At 55.2% G+C, this 20,630-nt stretch overlaps 2 protein-coding genes across 6 annotated transcripts; one reads left to right on the top strand and one right to left on the bottom strand.

The window, feature by feature from the left end:
• Positions 1-191: 191 nt before the first annotated feature.
• On the bottom strand, positions 192-17,506 carry Ppp1r16a (protein phosphatase 1 regulatory subunit 16A). Of its 5 annotated transcripts, XM_076835559.2 has the most exons (13): positions 17,418-17,506; positions 16,507-16,713; positions 16,290-16,359; positions 5,306-6,235; positions 3,996-4,066; positions 3,780-3,925; positions 2,280-2,383; positions 2,086-2,210; positions 1,863-1,988; positions 1,704-1,779; positions 1,497-1,626; positions 1,173-1,338; positions 192-892 (listed from the first exon to the last, which is right to left on the bottom strand). In XM_076835559.2, the coding sequence occupies exons 4-13, from the start codon at positions 5,562-5,564 to the stop codon at positions 518-520; spliced, it is 1,578 nt and encodes a 525-aa protein (XP_076691674.2). In that variant the 5' UTR covers positions 5,565-6,235; positions 16,290-16,359; positions 16,507-16,713; positions 17,418-17,506; the 3' UTR covers positions 192-517. The 5 variants fall into 5 exon arrangements, with proteins under 5 accessions (XP_076691674.2, XP_076691675.2, XP_076691676.2 ...); XM_076835560.2 differs by lacking the exons at positions 16,290-16,359; positions 16,507-16,713; XM_076835561.2 differs by lacking the exons at positions 16,290-16,359; positions 16,507-16,713; positions 17,418-17,506 and adding an exon at positions 14,629-14,700.
• A 1,585-nt stretch (positions 17,507-19,091) lies between these two features.
• On the top strand, positions 19,092-20,598 carry Foxh1 (forkhead box H1). Its single transcript, XM_076836462.2, has 3 exons — positions 19,092-19,265; positions 19,564-19,668; positions 19,765-20,598. Exons 1-3 carry the CDS (start codon positions 19,092-19,094, stop codon positions 20,596-20,598), a joined length of 1,113 nt encoding a protein of 370 aa, XP_076692577.2.
• The last annotated feature ends 32 nt before the right edge of the window (positions 20,599-20,630 follow it).

Below are 20,630 nucleotides of genomic sequence, written 5' to 3'. Positions count from 1 at the left end.
TATGGGCCCCCTCAGCTCTGGCCCGAAAAGAGCTTCCTTCTAAAGCACCCACTGCCCTCAGGAAAGCAGAGAGTCAACAGTGCTTCCAGGAAGTCGAATATAGCAGGCAGCGGGGAGGGTGTGGGTAAAGGCCAGGCTTCTTGCCCAATGGCCCTTGGGCCTCCCTCCCACACAGGGGCCAGGCCTCCACTTGCGAGCCCCAGCATGCACCTATAGGCCTGAGTGCTCGTGGGCATGGGCGGCACCTGTCCAGCAGCACCACCTGCCCCTCCCCAGCGGAGACACTGGAAGGCTTGACGACAAACACCCCTTTATCAAGCGTCACAGGACAAACACTCTGCAGCAGATGCCTGCAGATACGGCTCTGCCTAACGTCCATCCCCAACAGAGAGTCCACTGTCCTGAGGGGCAGAAGCTGGGGAAGACTCTGGTGTCTGCCCACCTGCAGTTCCAGGGCACACCCTGAGAGTGGGCCTCCAGGGCAAGCCCCGGCTGGCCTGGAAATGGGTACAGCCCCTCACATGAGCAAGCAGCAGGGCCTCTTCTCCATCGGGGCCTCCTCAGATGGGGCTGTGAGCTTGAGCAGGGGTGGGTCCCCACCTGCCCTGAAGCCGCAGTCCGGCTGGGAGGACACAGGGTCAGCAGACAAGCCAGATTCAGGAGCCTCAGGCCCCTCAGGCTGTGGGCGCAGGAGCTTGGCAGCAGCTCGCTGGCGTTTGAGTTCAGCCAGGGTGTGGTGGGCCTTGTCCCGGACAAGGGTGTCTGGGGTGGTACTCTCCACAGGGCTCAGCTGGTACGACACACTCCGGTCCAGCCGCTTGGAGTACAGGTGCCGCCCTGGGGGGCCCCCTACTCGGCCATTGTGGGACCTGGCCACCTCAGGGTCATCTTCCTGTGGGCAGAATCAGGGCCCAAGGCTGTCAGCAGGCAGCTCCTCTTACTTGCCCTGGCCTCAGGACCTGGCCACATGGCTGTAGAAGAACGACCGTGAGGGGCAGGGGACGACAGCCCGGCCCCGAGGAGCATGGCCCACCCAGGAGCACAAGGCCACTGGTCCTCCCAGCTCCACACTGGACCAGTGGGAAGGGAGACGCACATACGGATGCCAGGTCCAGCCTAGAACCAACTGCCAGAGCCACGTGGAAGGTGGGTAGCACAAGGCCAGGACTCACCTCTGGGGGTGGCAGCCAGAGCTCTGCGTCTGTCTGGTGGTCCTCATCCTCCTCCAGTGGCTCTGGACTTGGGGGTGGTGGCTGCTGCCACACGATGGCCTCCTGGGCATGCTCCTTGCGGTACAGGTCGGTGCGCTGGGTCAGGCTCACTCGCCTCACCACTTTCCTGGAAGGCCGAGTTGAGATGGAGGTGAGAGGGTTCGCACAGCCTGGCCCTCAGACCCTGCCTAGTTGTGCTGGCAGCTCCACCTGCAGGCTGACATCCCATCCATCCTGAGGCACAGCCGGGGTGGGGGCTGGGGATGCACTGTGGGGGGAGCTCACCCACGGCTGCCTGCACTGGAGGTGCGGCGGCGCAGCAGGGAGCGCTGACGGCCCTGGGCTCGCAAGAGTGCATCCTGCTTCTGCTTCAGCTCCAGCAGCTTGGCCCGTACCTCCTCATCACCACACACATCTGAGAGATGACCACAAGCGTCACGGGGGCCTCCCTGCCTGTCCCTTCCACCAGGTGGAGGCAGCCCTGGAGCTCACCAAGGGGTGTCTCATCCATCAGGGATTTCCCATTCAGGTCGGCCCCGTTTGCCACAAGCAGCTCCACCAGGTGCACCTGCAGGCCGGCCAGTGGGGGACTGCTGAGGGCTTGAGCCGCAGCCAAGAGCCCGCTCAACATCTGCTCCTGACCACACTCACCTGTCCCCAGTAGGCGGCAGCGTGCAGTGGCTCCCAGCCGTCTAGGTCCTTGGTGCTCAGGCTGGCTCCATGCTCTAGCAGCAGGGTAGCTGCCTCACTGAACCCACTGGCGGCGGCCATGTGCAGCTGCAGGAAGGCCACCCAGCCCTGAATCCCAGTCCCACACCCATCCAACAAGCCCCCAGCCCCTCAACAGACCCCCTCCACGTGGCCAAGTCCTCACCAGTGTGGCTCCATGGTCCAGCGGGTCATTGAGGTCAGCCCCAACATGCAGAAGGCTCTGGAGGTCATTCAGCATGAGCAGCTCTGGCACTGCCCGGGCCTCCTCAATGCTGTCCTGGGTGATGCCTGTGGAGCAGCAGGCTCAGAGATGGAATGCCCAGGCCCACCCCGAGCAGGCAGGCACAGCACACTCACCCCTGTTGGCCATGGCGGTCTCCAGGCAGTCCAGGGTCTGCTCATCCTCACACAGGTCGTAAGGCATGTTCCCATCAGTGTTGACGGCCAGGAGATCAGCACCCCTGCAGGGGGACGGATGAGAGCTGCTGGCCGCCCAGCCCCTTCCAGCAAGTCCGCCCTGAGCAGAAGCCCCCAGCCCCAAACTGCCTTCAGGAAGGGCCAGCAGACATGGGGAGGACACGTAGGTTCTAGCTGCTGCTGGGAGAGGAAGCCTCTGGGCTCATCTGGCAGCCCCTCAGCTCTGGATCTTGTTCCTAAGGCAGACAGGCCATCCTGCAGTCTACCCACCTGGGCTTCAAGGCCCAAGGCACCCATCTATCCCCCATGAATACAGGGTACACCTGCAGGAGGTATGCAGCACTCCGGGGACCCCAGGGAGAAGTGAAGCAAGAAAGCCAAGCAGTTGCTGATGTTGAGCCCACAGATCAGGGGAAGCAGGCCTGGGGGAAGGGGAGCTGAGGGGAGCAAAGGACACAGAGGGGCTGCCTGAGGTTTGGAACCCACCTGCAGCCTGTCCCCAGCTCCAAGGGGAGCCTGGGGGCCTGCTTGCTGCATGGCTACTGCCCTACTCAGAGGGGGCACTTAGGTGTGATGGCAACAGCCAGTCACCCACACAAGGGTCTCTGATCTACTGGAGAGGCCCAGGATTGGGGGACGAAGGACAGGCTCCTGAACCTGAGGAAGCCACCAACCTCCTCTGCTCCACCCTCCTCCCATCCCCCAGTACTGGGGACTGAGCCCAGATGTGCTTTAACACTGTGTGTGTGTGTGTGTGTGTGTGTGTGTGAGAGAGAGAGAGAGAGAGAGAGAGAGAGAGAGAGAGACTAGGGATCGAACCCAAAGCCACATCCATCCTTGGCAAAAGCTGAGCTACATCCTCAGTCCTTTTATTAATTTTTCTTTCTTTCTTTTTTTTTTTTTTTTTTTTTTTTTTTTACTTTAAAGGGCTGGGGATATAGCTTAGTGGTAGAATGACTGCCTAGCATGAGATCCTGAGTTAAATCCCCAATACCACCAAAACATTTTTTTTTTAATCTTTGAGATAAGATCTAAGTTGCCCAGGCTGGCCTTGAACTTGAGATCCTCCTGTCGCAGCCTCCCAAGTAGCTGGACTTACAGAGCTTACCACCACTCCCCACTCCACCTTCCTTCCTGTTGGAGAAAAGTGCTCACCTATACCCACGCACACCCTCCGAGACCCACCTGGCCTCTCTGCTCCCCTTACCTCCTTATTAGTTCTACCCTAACCCTAACCAGAATGGCTTTTCTCAGGGGAGACCATGAGAAGAGCTGGTGGCCCTGCCTACCAGGTGGGCCCAAATATCCCCCAGGGGTCTCAGGCAGGATGGGCAGAGGTGAGGACACAGGAAGCCAGGACCTGGCCAGCTTCACAGAATAGCCACAGGAGCTGCCATCTGTGAGAGAGCCCCTCCATGATAAAGGCCCAGTGGACACTACCGGGCAATGAGAAGCTCCACCAGGTGCAGGTGGCCACAGGTGGCTGCGGCATGCAGGGGGGTCCAGCACTCGCTGTCACGGGCATTGACGTCAGCCCCAGCCTCCAGGAGCTGTTGCACCATCTCTCGGAAATCATCAATGCAGCACTGCAAACACACAGCCTGAGTGGCCTGAGCCCTGCCAGCCCCTGCCCTGCCCACCCGCACACAGGCTGACCTGGTGCAGTGCTGTCAGCCCATCCTCATTGGCCAGGTCGGGGCTGACTCCACTCCTGAGGAGCTGGCGGACTGTAAGAAGGGGGTGGTGACGTCTGGGTCAGGCCTTGACTGGCCTACGCCGTCCCTGGCCCAAGGCCACCTGGGCCCATGATGCTGATGCCCAGGGATCAGGGGAGGGAGAAGAAGACTGGTATAGATGGCAGGAAGCATGCCGACTCAAGGAGCCTGGGTGTCTGTCTGCCCCAAATAGGCCACACACACACAGCAGCACCAGCCCCTCTCCTATCATGACACCCAACCCCTAAGACCGAAGAACCGGCCCTCCTGTGAGACAGCGTGCCGGTAATTCCACGCTTAGCTCCCAGCCCTGCAGCTGTGTATAGCCCCAGCATAGGGGCTCACACTCCTCTGATCTTCCTGATGTTGAGCCCAGCCCCTCAACCAGTGCTGTCCCTGCCCTTGCTCCCCTTCACCAATCCTATCTCAGACCACGCTCTTGCCAAGGTCCTGGGGTCCTCTCTGGCCATGCAGCAGTAAGACAGCTCCTTGTGGTTAGGCCTGTGGCACACATAGCACCCTTCTCTACGGGTCCCCTCCCAGCCTCCAGGTCTCAGGAGGGCTCCTGCACAGTCACTGCCCACTCCTCCTCACCTCTGCCCCAAAGAGACAGGAAGAGTCCTTAAGAAAAATCAAGAGGTCTCCTCCCCAGACCCCAGAGCCTTGTGCTCAGTGGGCTACAGATATGAGCATGGAGAGGAAGGGCCTGCAGAAAGGTCAGGCTGGCCTCAGGCTGGGAAGGCTCCAATGGTCAGGAAGGAGTCAAAGGGAACACTGAGGGCAGCTGCGAGAGGGGTCAGCCGTGTGGGCTCTGGGTCAGCTTGCCCTACTCTTTGCAACTGGAAGTATGTATTACCACCCTACTCTGCAGAGGTGGGACTCAGGGAACAGCTGGCAGAGGCCAGGGTGCTCACCCACAGCCTAGCATCCTTACAAGAGGCGGTGAGAGTTGTCAGCCTGCTCAGCTCCATACACTGGATGCTTCTGCAGGCCCTGATGGGCGCCCCCTGCAGCCTGGTACTCTTACCACTGGCCTGCCTCACAGCAGGACCTTTTGCATGAGGCCTCTGCTGAAGAACAGCTGTCTCAGCATGGGTTGTCCTAACAAGAGACCCTGGTTGCCCTGTGGCTAAAGCCCAGGAGTGCTGGACAGGCACAGGCCCAGCCCAGAGCCCCACACAGGATGAGGCCACACCCACATGGATGGGAGTGGAGTGCCATTGTGTACCACCCTGGGACAAGTACACTCACCTTCTTCCAGGTCATTTCGGGCAGCGGCTTCCAGAAGGACAACACTGGGAGGGAAGACAACTTGCTTCGGGGGCTCTCGGCCAGCTGCCTCCTTCTGCAGCTGCTTCCCATTGCCTTTTTTGGCCTGGGCCTCCTTCTCAGCCTGGGCCCATATCTTCACCTGCTGGGCACGCCGCTTCTGGGCATGCTTCAGCCGCTCCTGGGTGCTCATCTTACCCACCATGGGCATCTCTGCCAGCAGTTCCAGGTGCTCAGCCATGGTCGGGGGTATCTACCCACAGGGCTGCTTGGGGTACCACAGTGCAGGGGATGGGGGTCAGACCAGGCTTGAGTGGCAGAGCAGCTGGCTGGACTGACACCTTTGAGGGCATCCCCTTCCTGAGGCTTGTGCCCTTGGCCCCTGGCGAGGCTGTGATCAGGCCCAGGCAGCCCTGAGGGGCACAGCCCAAGAAGGAAGGGCGTGTAAGGGTACCACAGCTGGTCCCACGCAGGCCTGGCACCTCGCGTGCTCGGGTAGCAGGGTCTCCAGACAGGCAGCACCTCACTGCCCTCCTGAGACCAGGGTTCACCGATTGTGGGAAGTAGCCTGAGACCTGGCCGGACTCAGTCCAGGGTCCGAAGCTAATTACCCAGATAACAAAGCTCTAGCTTCCTGGTACCTTGCCAAGGGAGAGGGAGGGCAGGGCCAGTCCACAGTGGGCCCTGAGAGCCCTTGGAACTTCTGCTCTTTCTAGGCCTCAGGAGCCTGGCTGGGGTCAAGGAGCAGTCACGGCCTGGCCCTGCCTGCACCTCCTGATGGTGCTCCAGTCGGCACAGCAGGACCAATGAGGTGGGCCACATAAGGTCAGCCCTAGGCAGCCAGGGTACAGAGGACACAGGGCACCTGTCAGTGTCTTCAGGGGAGCCTCCCCTGTTGGCAGCCACATACACCTGAAGAGCAAATAAGGAAGCACATCAAGGCCAGCTCAGAGGGTGGGGCAGAGAGGCTCTGGTGAGACCACTCGCAGCCACCCTGGGGTCCTGCCTTGTGTGGGGCCCACCTTCTGCCTGCGGAACACAGTGCAGGGCAATAATCCTTGGGGGGCTGCTCAGCTCTCACACTTGGGAAAGGCAGAATGAAGGGCACCTCAGGCTCCCTACCCCACCCTCTGCAGAAGGGGCTGCCCAGGTACACTGCTGGGAGCAGAGCCAGGAGCACTGCCCATAACCAGCCAGCCATCCCTGTGTGCTGTGTGGGGCAAAGTTTGCCCCTGAGTCCCTGAGTTCACGCCCTGCCTCCTTGATCTCGGCCAGTGATCAGCTCCCCAGCCCCTCACTCTACCATATGCTCCTGCTCCTTGCCAGGCTCCCTGACCTGGCCAGCCAATACTCCAAGCATCCTGGGAACCTGGGCTGTATGGTTACAGGCACAGGTGACCGACCTGGCTTGAGGTCTATAGGGACCAACAGGCAAACAGCTTAGGCTGTAAGCTGGAGTGCCCATCTTGGCCCCATTCCTCACAAGGCATGGTCACCCACTGCTCTGTTCCTCAGAAGGCACAGTCACACACTGCCCAGAGACAGCTGACCCAGAATCCTGTTCTCCACACAACCAGGCCTCTCGGCAACCTAGACACTAACCCCATTTTCCCCTAGCCAGTTTATAACAACAAGGGTCTCAACAAACACCCCTTTTGCCTTGAAGGGGACTGCCACGCCAGATGACACTAGGCTGGCCAGGTTCCTTCTGACAGGTCTGACCTGGTAGAGTTAGCCCCTGTGAGCTTGGTCTGAGTTTCCTAGGGACAGAACCAGTAGGGCCCTTAGCCCTGGACTGGTGTGCTCTCCGTAGGTCAAGAAGTTTCCCAACAGAACTCTGCTGTGAGCAGCCTGCTCCAAAGTTGGCCACCTCTGCAGACTGCTAGGGCCAGGGCTGACGTAAACCAGCCCAACACCCTGCCCAGACTCCCCAGTCCTGCTGCCACCCTCTCAGGTCCAGCATCCGTACTCAGGACAAGCAGGCTGGGTTCTGCAGGTACCCTGCTAGCTCCTCCAGCATTAGGACAAGGATGCCAGACCCTGCCGTGTGACAGAGTCCTCCCTGCTGCCACCCACGGTCGATGTCCTCCTCCCAACAGGGCTGACAAGGTGGGACCTGCATCCCTCTGTGATCAGGATTCTGCCCCAAGAGGTCACAGCAAAGAGGGAGGCCCACTGCCCTGCCTGCCCCACCTCTGTCCAATGAAGGTAAAGAAAATGACCCAAGACCACCTGATCAAATGGCCACACCCACCCCATCTCTGGGTAGAAAGATATATGTATATTTTTTTGCACTGGCAAAATTGAACCCAGGGGTGCTTAACCACTGAGCCACATCCCCAGCCCTTTTCATGTTTTATTTTGAGACAGAATCTTGCTAAATTACTTAGGGCTTCACTAAGTTGCTGAGGCTGGCTTTGAAATTGCAATTCTCCTGCCTCAGCCTACCAAGCCGCTGGGATTACAGGCATGTGCCACCAAGCCTGGCTGATATAAAGATATCTGATGCTCTTGTCCTACAGAAGAAAAATAATCTGAGGACAGCAACCACTTTCTCTTGTGTGTGTGTATATTGGACTAGGGACTGAAACCAGGGGCTCTCTAACACTGAGCTATACCCCAGTCCTTTAAATAAATAAGTAAATAAATATTCACATGTTTATCTCTGTGTGTGTGTGTGTGTGTGTGTGTGTGTGTATATATATATTTTTTTTTTTTTCAATAGGACTTGCTAAATTGCGCAGACTGACCTGGAACTTGAAGTCCTCGAGCTCAGCCTCCTGAGCAGCTGGGATCACAGGTGTGGCCACCATGCTGGCAACCACCATTTTTCAAATGGAACACAGCTGACTTTTAATGTTCTCATTCTGAGGCCCCCTCAGGATGCAGCATGACCCCTCTGGCTGCCATGAAAAGAGTGAGCATGGGAGGCTCTGCCTTTCCCCATATGGCTCCCCCAAACAGTCCCCACCCCCAGATGCACCCACCTGGCTGAGCTCCTGCTGGAGGCTGGCTGGCACAGTCTCCACCTGAGCTAGGGTCAGTCCCCACCCTGCTTGACCCCTTCCTCTGAAAGGTGTGCCCAGAGAGCCCAGGGAGGCCCAGGCCCACCGTGCAGGCACCCACCCCGACAGTCGCCTTTCAGGGGTGTCCAGCACCCACCTCCACCCAGGAAAGCTGTAAACTCCAGTGCCCTAGTTCCCCTAGATGCTGCCTGCCTATCCACCCTCCAGAAGCCGACCTCAAAGTGGGCCAGCCCCACAAACGGCCACCACACCACAGACGGTCTCCCAGCCTCCTGGAATGTCAGACAGATCATCTGGTTGACTCATTCTACTTCTCAGCTCCAAGCCCAGGCAAGCTGCACAGAAGAGTGGAACCCCGTGGGGAGTAGCCTCCCAGATGGATATTGGCCCCATCCTCACCTCTCAGCCTCCCACCACTGAGCCACCCCTAAACTGCAGCGAGCACCATGGGGCAGCAGTAAGGCAGCACCCAGATCCAGCCCAGGCTCCAACGGTTCTAGGATGACTGACTTCCCTGGCCTGATACCCTCGGCACCACCACACCCGGCCCCCAGCCACAGCCTTCCTCCAGCAGGTCCTCGCCATCATCCCCACGCCTAACCCAGAACTGCCCTGTTAACTGCTCCACCACAGTGCCTCACACACCCACCTCAAGACCCCCACTGTACAGTGAGAGCCCAGAGTCTGATGGCTGTGAAGCACAAGTCACCTTATTTGTCCAGAGACAGGGACGAGGCAGGTGGAGGTGCACTCTGTTCACAGAAGGAAAGAAGACACTAGGAGCTACAGAGAAATGCCAAGAAGGGGAAGAGCCTGGGGCACTTGTTACAGGCTCCTGTTCTCAGGGTGCCTACAGGTACACCTCAAGGGTGCTAGTGCATCCCCAGGCCTGAAATGTCCCCTCTGACAGCCCTTCTGGGAGCACCCCCTGAAGCCCGAAAGCAAAGCAGGCAGAGGGGCAGGATAGGGTCAGGGGGCAGGAAGAGTCCTCCTGCTGTGGCTATATACCGTGGGGGAAAGCATACACACAGTGGGCAGCAGAGAGCACTGGGCAGCCAGTACAGGAGTCCCAGGAAGCAACATGGCTAGCCTGGCATCCTGGCCTGCCTCCCTCAGTCCAGTTCTGGGGGATTTTACATTTCTGTGATGCTTGTGCTTGTTGGAACTGGTTCCCGTAACTCACAACCAGAAGAGCTCATATTGTTTGTACCAATATCTATCATGGTAAAAAATGGGAGACTCCCTAGATGCCCATGATTCTGGGAAAAGTGAATCATGGCTAGGCACAGTAGAGCACACCTGTAATCCCAGCGACTCAAGAGGTTGAGATAGGAAGATGGTAACCTCAAGGCCAGCCTCAGCAACTTAGCGAGACCCTGTCTCAAAATAAAAAATAGAAAGTGCAGTGCCTTGGGAGAGGGGCTGCAACATGTGGGCACCAGGTGCAGGGGCCCGCAGAATGCCACAAGAACTGTGCCTGGGGGTCTCAGCTTAGCCACTGGGGAAGAGGACCCATAGGAGGCAGCTCTACGCTCAAAGGCCTGTACCCTGAGGCCATGGGCAGCCCCACACAGTGAAGGACAAATGGTCACTCGGATCACTGTGGATGTAGGAGGCAGTGCAGGCCATCCCCAGGGCTCATCACTGGGGTATTCCAGAGGCACTGCTCTGTGAAGTTCAAGCTGTTCATTGTGAAGTACCTGAAGTGCCATCTGGCCACTCAATGTATCAGAATTTCTGACATAAAATACAGAAAAGCAACTAAATGTCTATCAAAGGGGATTAATTAAATAAACTCTTATTGGAAGCCAGGCATGGTGAAACACACCACTAATCCCAGCAACTCAGGGCTGAGGCAGAAAGACAGCAAGTTCAAAGCCAGCCTCATTAAACTTAGCAAGACCCTATCTCAAAATAAGAATAAAGAGTACTGGCATCAAGGGCTAGGTTGTGGCTCAGTTGTAGAGTGCTTGCCTAGCACATGTGAGGGCACTAGGTTCGATCTTCAACACCATGTAAAAATAAATAAATAAAATAAAGGTATTGTGTCCATCTACAAATTTAAAATATTAAAAAAAAAAAAAAAAAAAAGAGTGCTGGCATCAGGCAAGGTGGCGCACGCCTATAATTCCAGCAGCTCAGGAGACTGAGGCAGGAGGATCGTGAGTTCAAAGCCAGCCTCAGCAAAAGCGAGGCGCTAAGTAACTTGGTGAGACCCTGTCTCTAATCTAAATAAAATATAAAATAGGGCTGGGGATGTGGCTCAGTGGTTGAGTGCTCTTGAGTTCAACCCTCATTCCCCGCGCCCCGCCCCCCCGACACACGAAAAGAATGTTGAGGATGTAGCTTAGTGGTACAGCACCACACCACACACACACACACACACACACAAAAAAAAAGTACACTTATCTATTTTTTTTTTAGTTGTAGATGGATACAATACTGATATTTTATTTATTTCTTTTTATGTGGTGCTGAGGATCAAACCCAGTGCCTCACACCCAGTGCTAGGCAAGTGCTCTGCCATTGAGCCACAACCAGAGCCTGTACACTTATCTATGCCTAAGAAACATGAAAAAGTAAAACAAGAAGTGAATGAGTGGGACAGGGCATGGAAGAAAGGACTTCTCTACTGCTGCACTTGGACCATGTGAAGACCACCCTCGGGAAGGAGAGCTACAGGCCACTGCACAGGGACAAGGTCAGGGCCAGGAGGAGAAAGAACATGTGCTGTGTGCTACACAAAGGGTATGGATGCAGGGGAACCAAGGCCGCTCGGTGGCTGCGTGAACAGTACAGCATTCTGTCCACCAGCTGTGGGAACCAAGAAGGCTCTCAGATGAATGCATGACATGATCAGATTATGCCAGACGATGAAGAGGAAAGGTATGGGGCAAGGAGTGGACATGAGGACAGTCCAGGGAAATGATAAAAGGCAAGACTGGGGAGCAATGGGCAGCCACAGTAAGGAAAAGGCCAGGAAGTGCAGATGGAATGGTCCCGAGTAGGAGGACTTGCATCTAGAAAGGAGTGGTCAGTATGGTATGCACAGAGCCTAGGTGGTCCTCAGGGGAGCCAGGGCAGCAGGGAGAGCCCCTCAGAGCCCTCAGAGCCACCATAAGTCCACTGGGCCGCACGGGGAAGGACTCTAGGTATGAAGTGCCAGAGTAAGAAGCACTTACTTACTGGGAAACAGCAGGGCCTCCTCACTTCTCACACCAAAATGAACTCCAGAGAGCACACACATGATGTTGAGAGAAGCAAAACTACACGAGTTCAAGAAGGACAAAAAGGAAAACGTTCTGTGGTCCCAGCACAGTGGGAAACCTTCCTAAGCTTGCCACAAAACCCAGAAACTTATAAATCCAATTAAATTTTCAAAGTTTATATTATAAAAGCAAAACAAAAAATCCCATAAAGTCAAAAGACAGATGATCAGGGCTGGGGCTGGGGCTCAGCAGTAGAGTGCTCGCCTAGCATGCGCGAGGCCCTGGGTTCGATCTTCAACACCACATAAAAATTATTAAAAATAAACAAAATAAAGGTATTGTGTCTAACCAAAAAAATAAATAATAAAAAAAAGACAGATGATCAATTGGGCAAAAACACAATGAGAGTGACAAAGTCCTCAGGTCAGCATAGCAGCAAAGGGCTCCTTGTGCCCAAGGAGAGAGGGCACAAGTTCTGGCAGAGATAGACTGCTATTCACCTCCCTAAATAATTAACACACACAGATCAAAAGGAGGCAGCCAGGTGAGGAGGCCCATGCCAGCTACTGAGGAGGTGGAGGCAGGAAGGCCCCAGGTTCCACCCCTCTGTACCACCAGCACAAAGCCCCCCTCCTTCCCCCATGCTTCTCACGCACTCTCGGCATGACACCTAACAGAGCAGTACGCATACAGACCTTCCACTATTTTGGCAGGACTGGGGACTGAACCCAGAGGTGCTCTACCACTGAGTTACACCCCCAGCACTTCGCCCCACCCCCTATTCTGAGAAAGAGTCTTGCCCCGGCTGGCCTTGAACTTGTGATTCTCTGTTAGCCTTCTAAGTAGCTGGGATTACAGGCTAGGCCACCACACTGGGCTTCTGCTATTTTTGATCTACAAAATGAAGTGTTATTTAGCTCAGTAACAACTGCCTGCTGACCATCCTGTGAGGAAGGAGGACCCACGCCATCCATACATCTATGCACGCCATGCTCCTAGCCCACTCTGGTCTAGGGGCAGAGCTATGCGTGAAACACATGGGGGTCTGACCAGACTAATTGTGAGCTCTAGCAGCAGCATCTGTCAGCAATGAAGAATCTCCGGGGGTGGGTTGGGGGGCTCTCCCCAGAAGTCAGGGCAGGCTCTAAATCTCCCTTCTCACTTTCCTTTCCTTTTGCCACATGACTCCAAAACACATCTAATAAACTCACAGAAAAGTGTCAGAAGACATGCCCAAATGAAAGCAGATAGGCAGCCAGAGACATCTGCATTTAAAAAGAGAATCAATGAGCACTGAAGATAAAAGCCAAGATTCCCAGAAAGAGAACCAGACAGGGAAGACTTCCAGCAGCCCCTGCAAATAAACTTAGTAGAAACCAGGGCCACAGGCACCATTCCACTGAGCAGCCTCATTTAGCCTTGGGGCTCTAATGCCCCATGACCGGCAGGCACTATATAGATCTGGAAACGAAGGTCTGCCGAGTACAACAGTGAGGAAACCAAAATCACAAAAGGGAGCTTTGAAGGGGACAGTGTTATAACCCTGGGTTGGCTCTGGCTCAGAACCTACCCCCTCAGAGAATGAGCCTAGTCAAGATAGGGCAGCAGGCAAGACACCTATCTGGCAGCAGCCCTGCTGCTTAAGGTTCAGGCCTGGGAGTGGTGGACACAAGGGGCATCTGAATATCCCAGAAGTCAGGGATATTCAGATCCTTAGAACAGGAGACCTATGGAGTCTAGACAATGCCCACATCGTCCGAGACCCCATCCAAACAAGGCAAGAACAAGGGGGCATCCCAGGGAAGACAGTTCACAATTACTCAGCAAATTCCTATAAACTGGATGGGAGAAAGGTGGGGGCTGGCAGAGTAGAGACAGCCCCCAAGGTCACTGGGGAAAAAAATCATAGAGGGACACAATACATAGAATGACAAAGTTCTAAAAATCAGGAACATGACAAAGGGGACCTGTGATGTGTAAAAGAGCAGATTCCAGGCTGAGGTTGTGGCTCAGTGGTAGAGCACTTGCCTAGCATGTGTGAGGTAGTGGGTTTGATTTTCAGCACCACATATAAATTAATAAACAAAGGTCCATCAACAACTAAAATATATATATATATATACACACACATATATGCACATATACAGAGACAGAGACAGACATGCACACAAGCAGATTCCTCTGAACCCCAACATTCTTTATGGGGTGCAGAAGTTGGGACACTGGCCAGGCGTGGTGGTGTATGCCTGTAATCCTAAGCTTGGGAGGCTGAGGCAAGAGGATACTTTGAGCCCAGGAGTTTAGGACCAGCCTGGGCAACATAGAGAAACCCCAAGTAAAAGTACTTCAAAAAAAGACAGCCAGGCACAGGGGCACCTGCCTATAATCCCAGTAGCTAGGGAGACTAAGGCAGGAGGGTCTCCAATTCAAAGCCAGTCTCAGCAACAGCAAAGTGCTAAGCAACTCAATGAGACCCTATCTCTAAATAAAATACAAAATAGGGCTGGGGGGGCTGGGGTTATGGCTTAGCGGTAGAGTGCTTGCCTCGCACATGCAAGGCCCTAGGTTCGATCCTAGCACCACATAAGTAAAATAAAACAAAGCTATAAAAAAATTTTTTTTAGTGTTTAAAAAAAATAGGGCTAGGGATGTGGCTCAGTGTTCGAGTGCCCTTGAGTTCAATCACCAGTACCAAAAAAATTTTTTTAAATAAAAATAAAAAACAAGGGCTGGGGATGCAGCTCAGTGGTAGAGTGTCTCTGGGTTCAATTCCCGGTACTGTAAAAGAAAATAATAAGGAAAAGAAAAGAAGGAAGGAAACTAGGAACCAGCTGGGCTGAGAGTGTAGCCCAATAGCCACCTGTAGTCCCACAAACACAAGTGGCTCAAGGCCAGCCTGAGCAACTTACTAAGATCCTGTCTTAAAATAAATGGGCTGGGGTTGCAGCTCAGTGGCAGAGAGCTTGCCTAGCATGTATAAGGACCTGAGTTCAATCTGTAGTATCACCAAAAAAAATTATTAAGACAAATCATGGGGCTGGGGATGTGGCTCAAGTGGTAGCGCGCTCACCTGGCATGCGTGCGGCCCGGGTTCGATCCTCAGCACCACATACAGACAGAGATGTTGTGTCCGCCAAATACTAAAAAATAAATATTAAAATTCTCTCTCTCTCTCTCTCACTCTCTCTTAAAAAAAAATAAAATAAAATAGATTTAAAAAAAAAAAACATTTTTCTAATTGTTTCTCCCCCTACATACCTCATACTGGGGATTGAACCCAGGCATGTTCTACATTCCCAGCCCTTTTTTATTTTTTTATTTTGAGACAAGGTCTCACTAAATTGCTCAGACTGGCCTCAAACTTTTTTTTCTTTTTTTGGTACCCAGGGGCGCTTAACTACTGAGCCACATCCCCAGACCTTGTATATATTTTATTGAAAGACAGGGTCTCGCTGAGTTGCTGAGTTCCTCGCTAATCTGCTGAGGCTGGCTTCGAACTCTCATCCTCCTACCTCAGCCTCCCGAGTTGCTGGGATTACAGGCATGCACCACTGCAACTGGCTTCAAACTTTTGATCCTACTGCCTCAGCCTCCTGAATCACTGGGATTACAAGCATGTACCTCCACACAAGGGGCCTACAAGCCATTTTTCCAGGCAAAAGATTTGAACAGACACTTCATGAAATAAGATATACAGCCAAGGAGCTGGGACTGTGGCTCAGAGGTAAAGCACTTGCCGGATACTTGTGAGGCACTGGGTTCGATTCTCAGCACCACATACAAATAAAGCACATGAAAAGATGCTCAACACCCTTCAAACTTAGAAAAGTACAAATTAAAACCACCGTGAACTACCAGGAACACACATCTATGAGCATGGACAAAGTTTAAAAGGATTGGAGTTGGAGGTGTGGCTTGGTGATAAAGTTAAACCCGTGATATTTACAGAATAGGCTTGTCTACTGTCAACCTCACCCCACCTTATGGAAGCTATTGCTTCTATCTGGAAAGTTCTCCTACAAAATCTTAGGATCATTGGCTCCTTCTGGCATTTCAGATCAAGTCTAATGTCTTCCTCAGCAGTCTTCTATGGTCACCTCATGGTCAACACATTTTAATTTCTGACATGCTGCTTACCGTTGGCTTCCCTGCTGTATCCTCAGAGCTCAGCCAATGCCTGACTTACAGGAAGCACTCAATAACTGGTGGGCATACAGGGGAACAGCCACTGCATGTGCCAGCATTGGGGGTACAAACAGAATGGGACACGGGATGGGACAAGGAAGGTTCACTCAGCTGTGCACACCAACGTGCCAGGCACATCGAGGAGGTAGTTCCAAGAAAGCCTAGAGGTGAGAGAAGACCCTTCACCTTCCACCCAGATGTCTTCTCTTGGCCAATGTGTAGATGTGGCACAGGCACTGGGGTGGGGCTGAGCAGGTGTGGAATCTAGGGGCTGAAACAGTCTGTTGGGATGCCTAAGACTGAAGTTCCTAAGCTCCATGCAATGGAGACATACAAGTAACCAGCTATTGATACAAACCAGAGATTCAGAAATCCCTAAAACACAGAACCCAAAGTTGAGCCCAAAGACACAGAGCCCCCTCTCTTGGGGCCTGCCAGCCAAGACAACCCTTGGTGGAAAGCAAAATTCAGGCATACCCTGAGCTGGTGAGGGAGGATGCCAGGAAGACAGGGCTGGGGATGTGGCTCAAGTGGTAGCGCCCTCACCTGGCATGCGTTCGGCCCGGGTTCGATTCTCAGCACCACGTACAAACAAAGATGTTGTGTCCGCTGATAACTAAAAAGTAAATATCAAAAAATTTCTCTCTCTCTCTCTCTCTCCTCTCTCACTCTTTCTTTAAAAAAAAAAAAGAGAGAGAGAGACAGGAGGTGGGCCCCAGCTAATAGGGGGAAACCCAGCCCAGGTATCAGGAGAAAAACGGACCTCCTTAAAGCTTGTCCATCACAGCACTGAACGTGATGGGGAGACTTGGAACAGGGTCAGGCAGCTGGCCTCTCAAAGCTGTCCATCACAGTGACAAACACGGAGCAGCCAAGGTTTGTGCAGGTTTGGGCAGTCACCAGCCTCTCAGACCACTCAGTTTTATTCTGGAGTTATCCAAGTTGGTCCATGGGGACTCTGGATACCAGGCTGCCACAGACAAGAGGAATCTTTCAGGAAAACCCTAGTCCTTCCAGGAAACACCTGGGGAGCAAAGACCCCCAGGAGGTGTCACTGCTGAGCCTGAGAGAACGACGTGGTACCCTGACCTCCGCTTGCATCCCAAACAAGGACCAGGAAGAAAGGAGGGCTAGTTTTGCTCTGGCTCCCTTGAGCCTGGGATAACTCCATATACACCTCTTCTCTTTGAACCGGTGGAAATCAACCCCACCAGGCCCTGAGCTTTCGGTCTGGTTCAGCCAGAGGCGAAATCAGCTGAAGCACTTTCCACGGGCTGATTAGTACTTCACGCCTGACCTCAATTCGCGCAGCGTCGCCCACAATCCCGCCTACAAGTGAGGTTCCTTGAATCCCAGAGGGGCTCCAATTTCTCCTTTCCCCTGACTCCAAAGCCCGCACCGAGAGTGGACAAGTCTCTTTTCTGTGTCCACATCTGAAATTAAGGCCTAGATAGGTACTGCCTACATGACCAGTAGGCTGCAAGAACCACACCTGCCATTTGGACAAATGGGACACGCCTACTGGTGGCCTCCGCAAGCGGCCCTTCCGGAAGCCTCTCCGGCCCCTCGGCAATCGCTGCCCGATCGGGACCGCAGAGGCGCTCCGCGGGGGCCAGCCTCCTCCGCCCCGGGCCTCCCGAGCTTCGCCGCCCTCCCCGCGCCGCCCCGAGTCACCTTCGGCCCGCAGGCTGCGCACTCAGTCCGGCCCCGCAGGGGGACAGGCGGCCCCGCGCTCCTTCAGGCGCCGCGGGGGCGGGCCCCGCGCCGGCCTCGCCATGGCAACGCGACACTTCCGGCCTGCCAGGTCCCGAGCGGAAGTCGCAGTGCCCCGTGGGAGCCGGGGGGTGGAGTCACGCTGTCCGAGGCGGGGCCCGGGGAGTTCACGCGGCTGGCACCGCCTTTCCTCTGCGCTGGTGGGCGCCGCGGTGGCGCGAACGTCCCCTGATTTCGGGTGGGGCGGGAAGGACAAGTGGCCAAATGATCCGGAGAGGTGGTCGTCTATTCGTGCTAGGCTTTGAAGAAAGGGTAGTAGGAGTCTATCTCTCAAATCAGCGCCTTCGTGGGCGGAGTGAAGAGCGAGAGCCAAAACTGCAGGGGAGAGAGAGAGAGGTGTGTCAGAGAAGAGCAGCTAGAAGGAGCCCTTGGTATGCGCCGTTGAGGCAGCAAGGGAGGACCAGTGGGGAACACCCTCAGACTTTTAGAGAGAACGTCCTTGTCAAGTAGAGCTAAGAGTCCATAGGTGTTACCCTCCTGAGACACAAGGACCCCTCAATGAGAGTCCTGGAACTGAAGAGAGGAGAGAGCCCCGAGAGTGCCAAGGTGATAGGAGTCTAGAGAAAGCCAGATGCTGTCTGAAGGGAGAATCTGGTGGTGAGAAAGAGCACAACCAGAGGGTGGCTGGAGCAGTGTGGTGCCCCACGTTCATCTCCCACCTCAGCCCCAGTCCCTCCTCCAGTGCACTCAAGACTCCTGTCTTTTGCCTTTGGCACCTCATACCCATTGTATGCTGCAGGTCAACCATTTAGCATGCTAATAAGGGGTTCCTGCACATCTAGGGGCCCTTGGCTTTGGTATCAGCACCAACCACTACAGCTAGTGCCCTGACTCTGAAGCTCTCTTGGGCAAGCTTGCCTGGTATAGGGAGAAGAAACTGGGCTTTGGTTCTGGGTACAGATCACAGGTTTTGACTGGCCCCAGGTGCAGAGCCAGGGAGAAGGAGCTCATCTGAACTCTGTAGCACATTCCTGGGGAAAAAATCACTTAAGTCCACTGTACCCATTCCCATTTTCTCCTAGGATGGGGACTTCACAGTCTTTCCCTTCAGGAAGTGCTTCTGATCATGTTCCTTAAGTCCAGCCCATAGGACCCAGGTTCTACTGGCAACTTTGTCTTGAACACCCGTCCCTTCTTGGCAACTGGCATGGACAAGAAGTCATTCCTATCTGTTAAAGGGGAGCCTGAGACCTGCCCTAGGCAGACAAAATAAGGAGGAGGTGGTACCCTCCTCCTAAGGGCTTTTCCTTCAAGCTCCTGGGAGATGCCAAGCTTCCAAAGGCAACCTGGGAATGGGGAACTGTGGCTTCAGGAGGTCACCTGAAGTCCGAACTGGAATCCTCTCTGCCCCTCCCTTTCAGATTAACTGAAACCTGCTAATTGTGGCAGCCCTTGCAACTCCCCTCCCCCACAGCCTTTTCCTCCCTCCCCTCCCCCTTCCATCCGAATGATAAAGGGCCAGGCCTGCCTGCCCCAGCCAGGCCTCAGGCCCCAGGCCCAGCCTCCCCACACTACCCCACAGTCCTGAGCCTTCCACGAGGCCAGGCCCCTACCCACGCCTACAATCTCCCCTGCATGGGGCCTTGTAGCAACTCCCGCCTGGGGCCCCAGGATCCAGAGCCAGCCTCGCAGCCCCCCAGGAGAAGAAAGAAGAGATACCTGCGGCATGACAAGCCTCCCTACACCTATTTGGCGATGATTGCCTTGGTAATTCAGGCTGCACCCTCCCGCAGGCTGAAGCTGGCCCAGGTGAGAGGCTCCCCCGCCTTCCTCAAGCCCCGCGGTGGGCCTTTTCCCGGACTGGCTCCCCAACTCTCTCACTCTCAGGTGTGGTTTCCACCCCAACCTGGCCCACCCAGCTCTGCCAGTGGGACCAGTCATGGAAGCGGAGGGACTCAAAGCGACCTTTCTTTCGGACCCTCCCCACCGCGTCTCCCTCTGGCGCATAAGTTTCCTCTGAGGGGGGTGCCCCTGAGCAGGGCTGTGAGAGAGGGGTGGGGTGCTGCCCCCGCCTCGGCTCACTGCGCCGGTCAACCCCCGGTTTCAGATCATCCGTCAGGTCCAGGCCGTGTTCCCTTTCTTCAGGGATGACTACGAGGGTTGGAAGGACTCCATCCGTCACAACCTTTCCTCCAACCCGTGCTTCCGAAAGGTGGGGCCCTCGAAGGTCGGAGCCCGGGGGCGGGGCGGGCGAGTAAGCCCCAAGTATCCGGGATTGGGCGGCCCCACCCAAACCTACCACCCCCAGGTGCCCAAGGACCCTGCGAAACCTCAGGCCAAGGGCAACTTCTGGGCCGTGGATGTGAGCCTCATCCCGGCAGAAGCGCTACGCCTGCAGAACACAGCCCTGTGCCGGCGCTGGCAGAACCCGGAGGCCCGCAGAGCATTCGCCAAGGACCTGAGCCCTTACGTGCTGCATGGCCAGACCTACCGGCCGCCCACACCCCATACGCCACCCAGGGAAGGCTTCAGCATCAAGTCCCTGTTAGGGAACCCCGGGGAGAGAGCACCCTGGCCCCAACAGTCCACCCAGGCTGGACAGAGCAACCCAACTCAGGCAGACACAGGCTGCAGTGGGGAGGAAGTGGTGCCTACTCCACACTTACCCTCCTCTGAAAGGCTTCTGTGGCCCCTCTGCCCTCTCCCAGTGCCCACAGGAATGGAGAGGGAGACTTCCCAGGGGACAATCATTGGGCCCTCAAGCTTATCCCCAGAGCCCAGAACTTGGCCCTTGCACTACCTGCAAAGTACCTCCAATGCCGGGGTACTGTCCAGTGGGGGATGCAGGGCCTCCCTGTGGGGACAGTTGCCCACCTCCTACTTGCCCATCTACACACCCAATGTGGTAATGCCTTTAGCCCCACTACCATCCACTTCCTGTCCCCGGTGCCCACCTTCAACCAGCCCAGCCTACTGGGGGGTGGCCTCTGAATCCCAAGGGTCCCCAAGGCTGCTCTGGGATCTAGACACTCTCTTCCAGGGAGTACCACCCAACAAGAGCATCTATGATGTGTGGGTCAGCCACCCTCGTGACATGGCTGCCCCTGCTCCAGGCTGGCTGCTCTCCTGGTACAGCCTCTGAAGCTTTCTAGAGCAGGGGTGGCTTCTCTCCCC

Source organism: Callospermophilus lateralis, chromosome 16 (assembly GCF_048772815.1).
Source record: "Callospermophilus lateralis isolate mCalLat2 chromosome 16, mCalLat2.hap1, whole genome shotgun sequence".
In the NCBI taxonomy this organism is placed as follows: domain Eukaryota; kingdom Metazoa; phylum Chordata; class Mammalia; order Rodentia; family Sciuridae; genus Callospermophilus; species Callospermophilus lateralis.
Note: the sequence above shows the minus strand (reverse complement) of the source record. Positions and strands in the feature narration are given on the sequence as shown.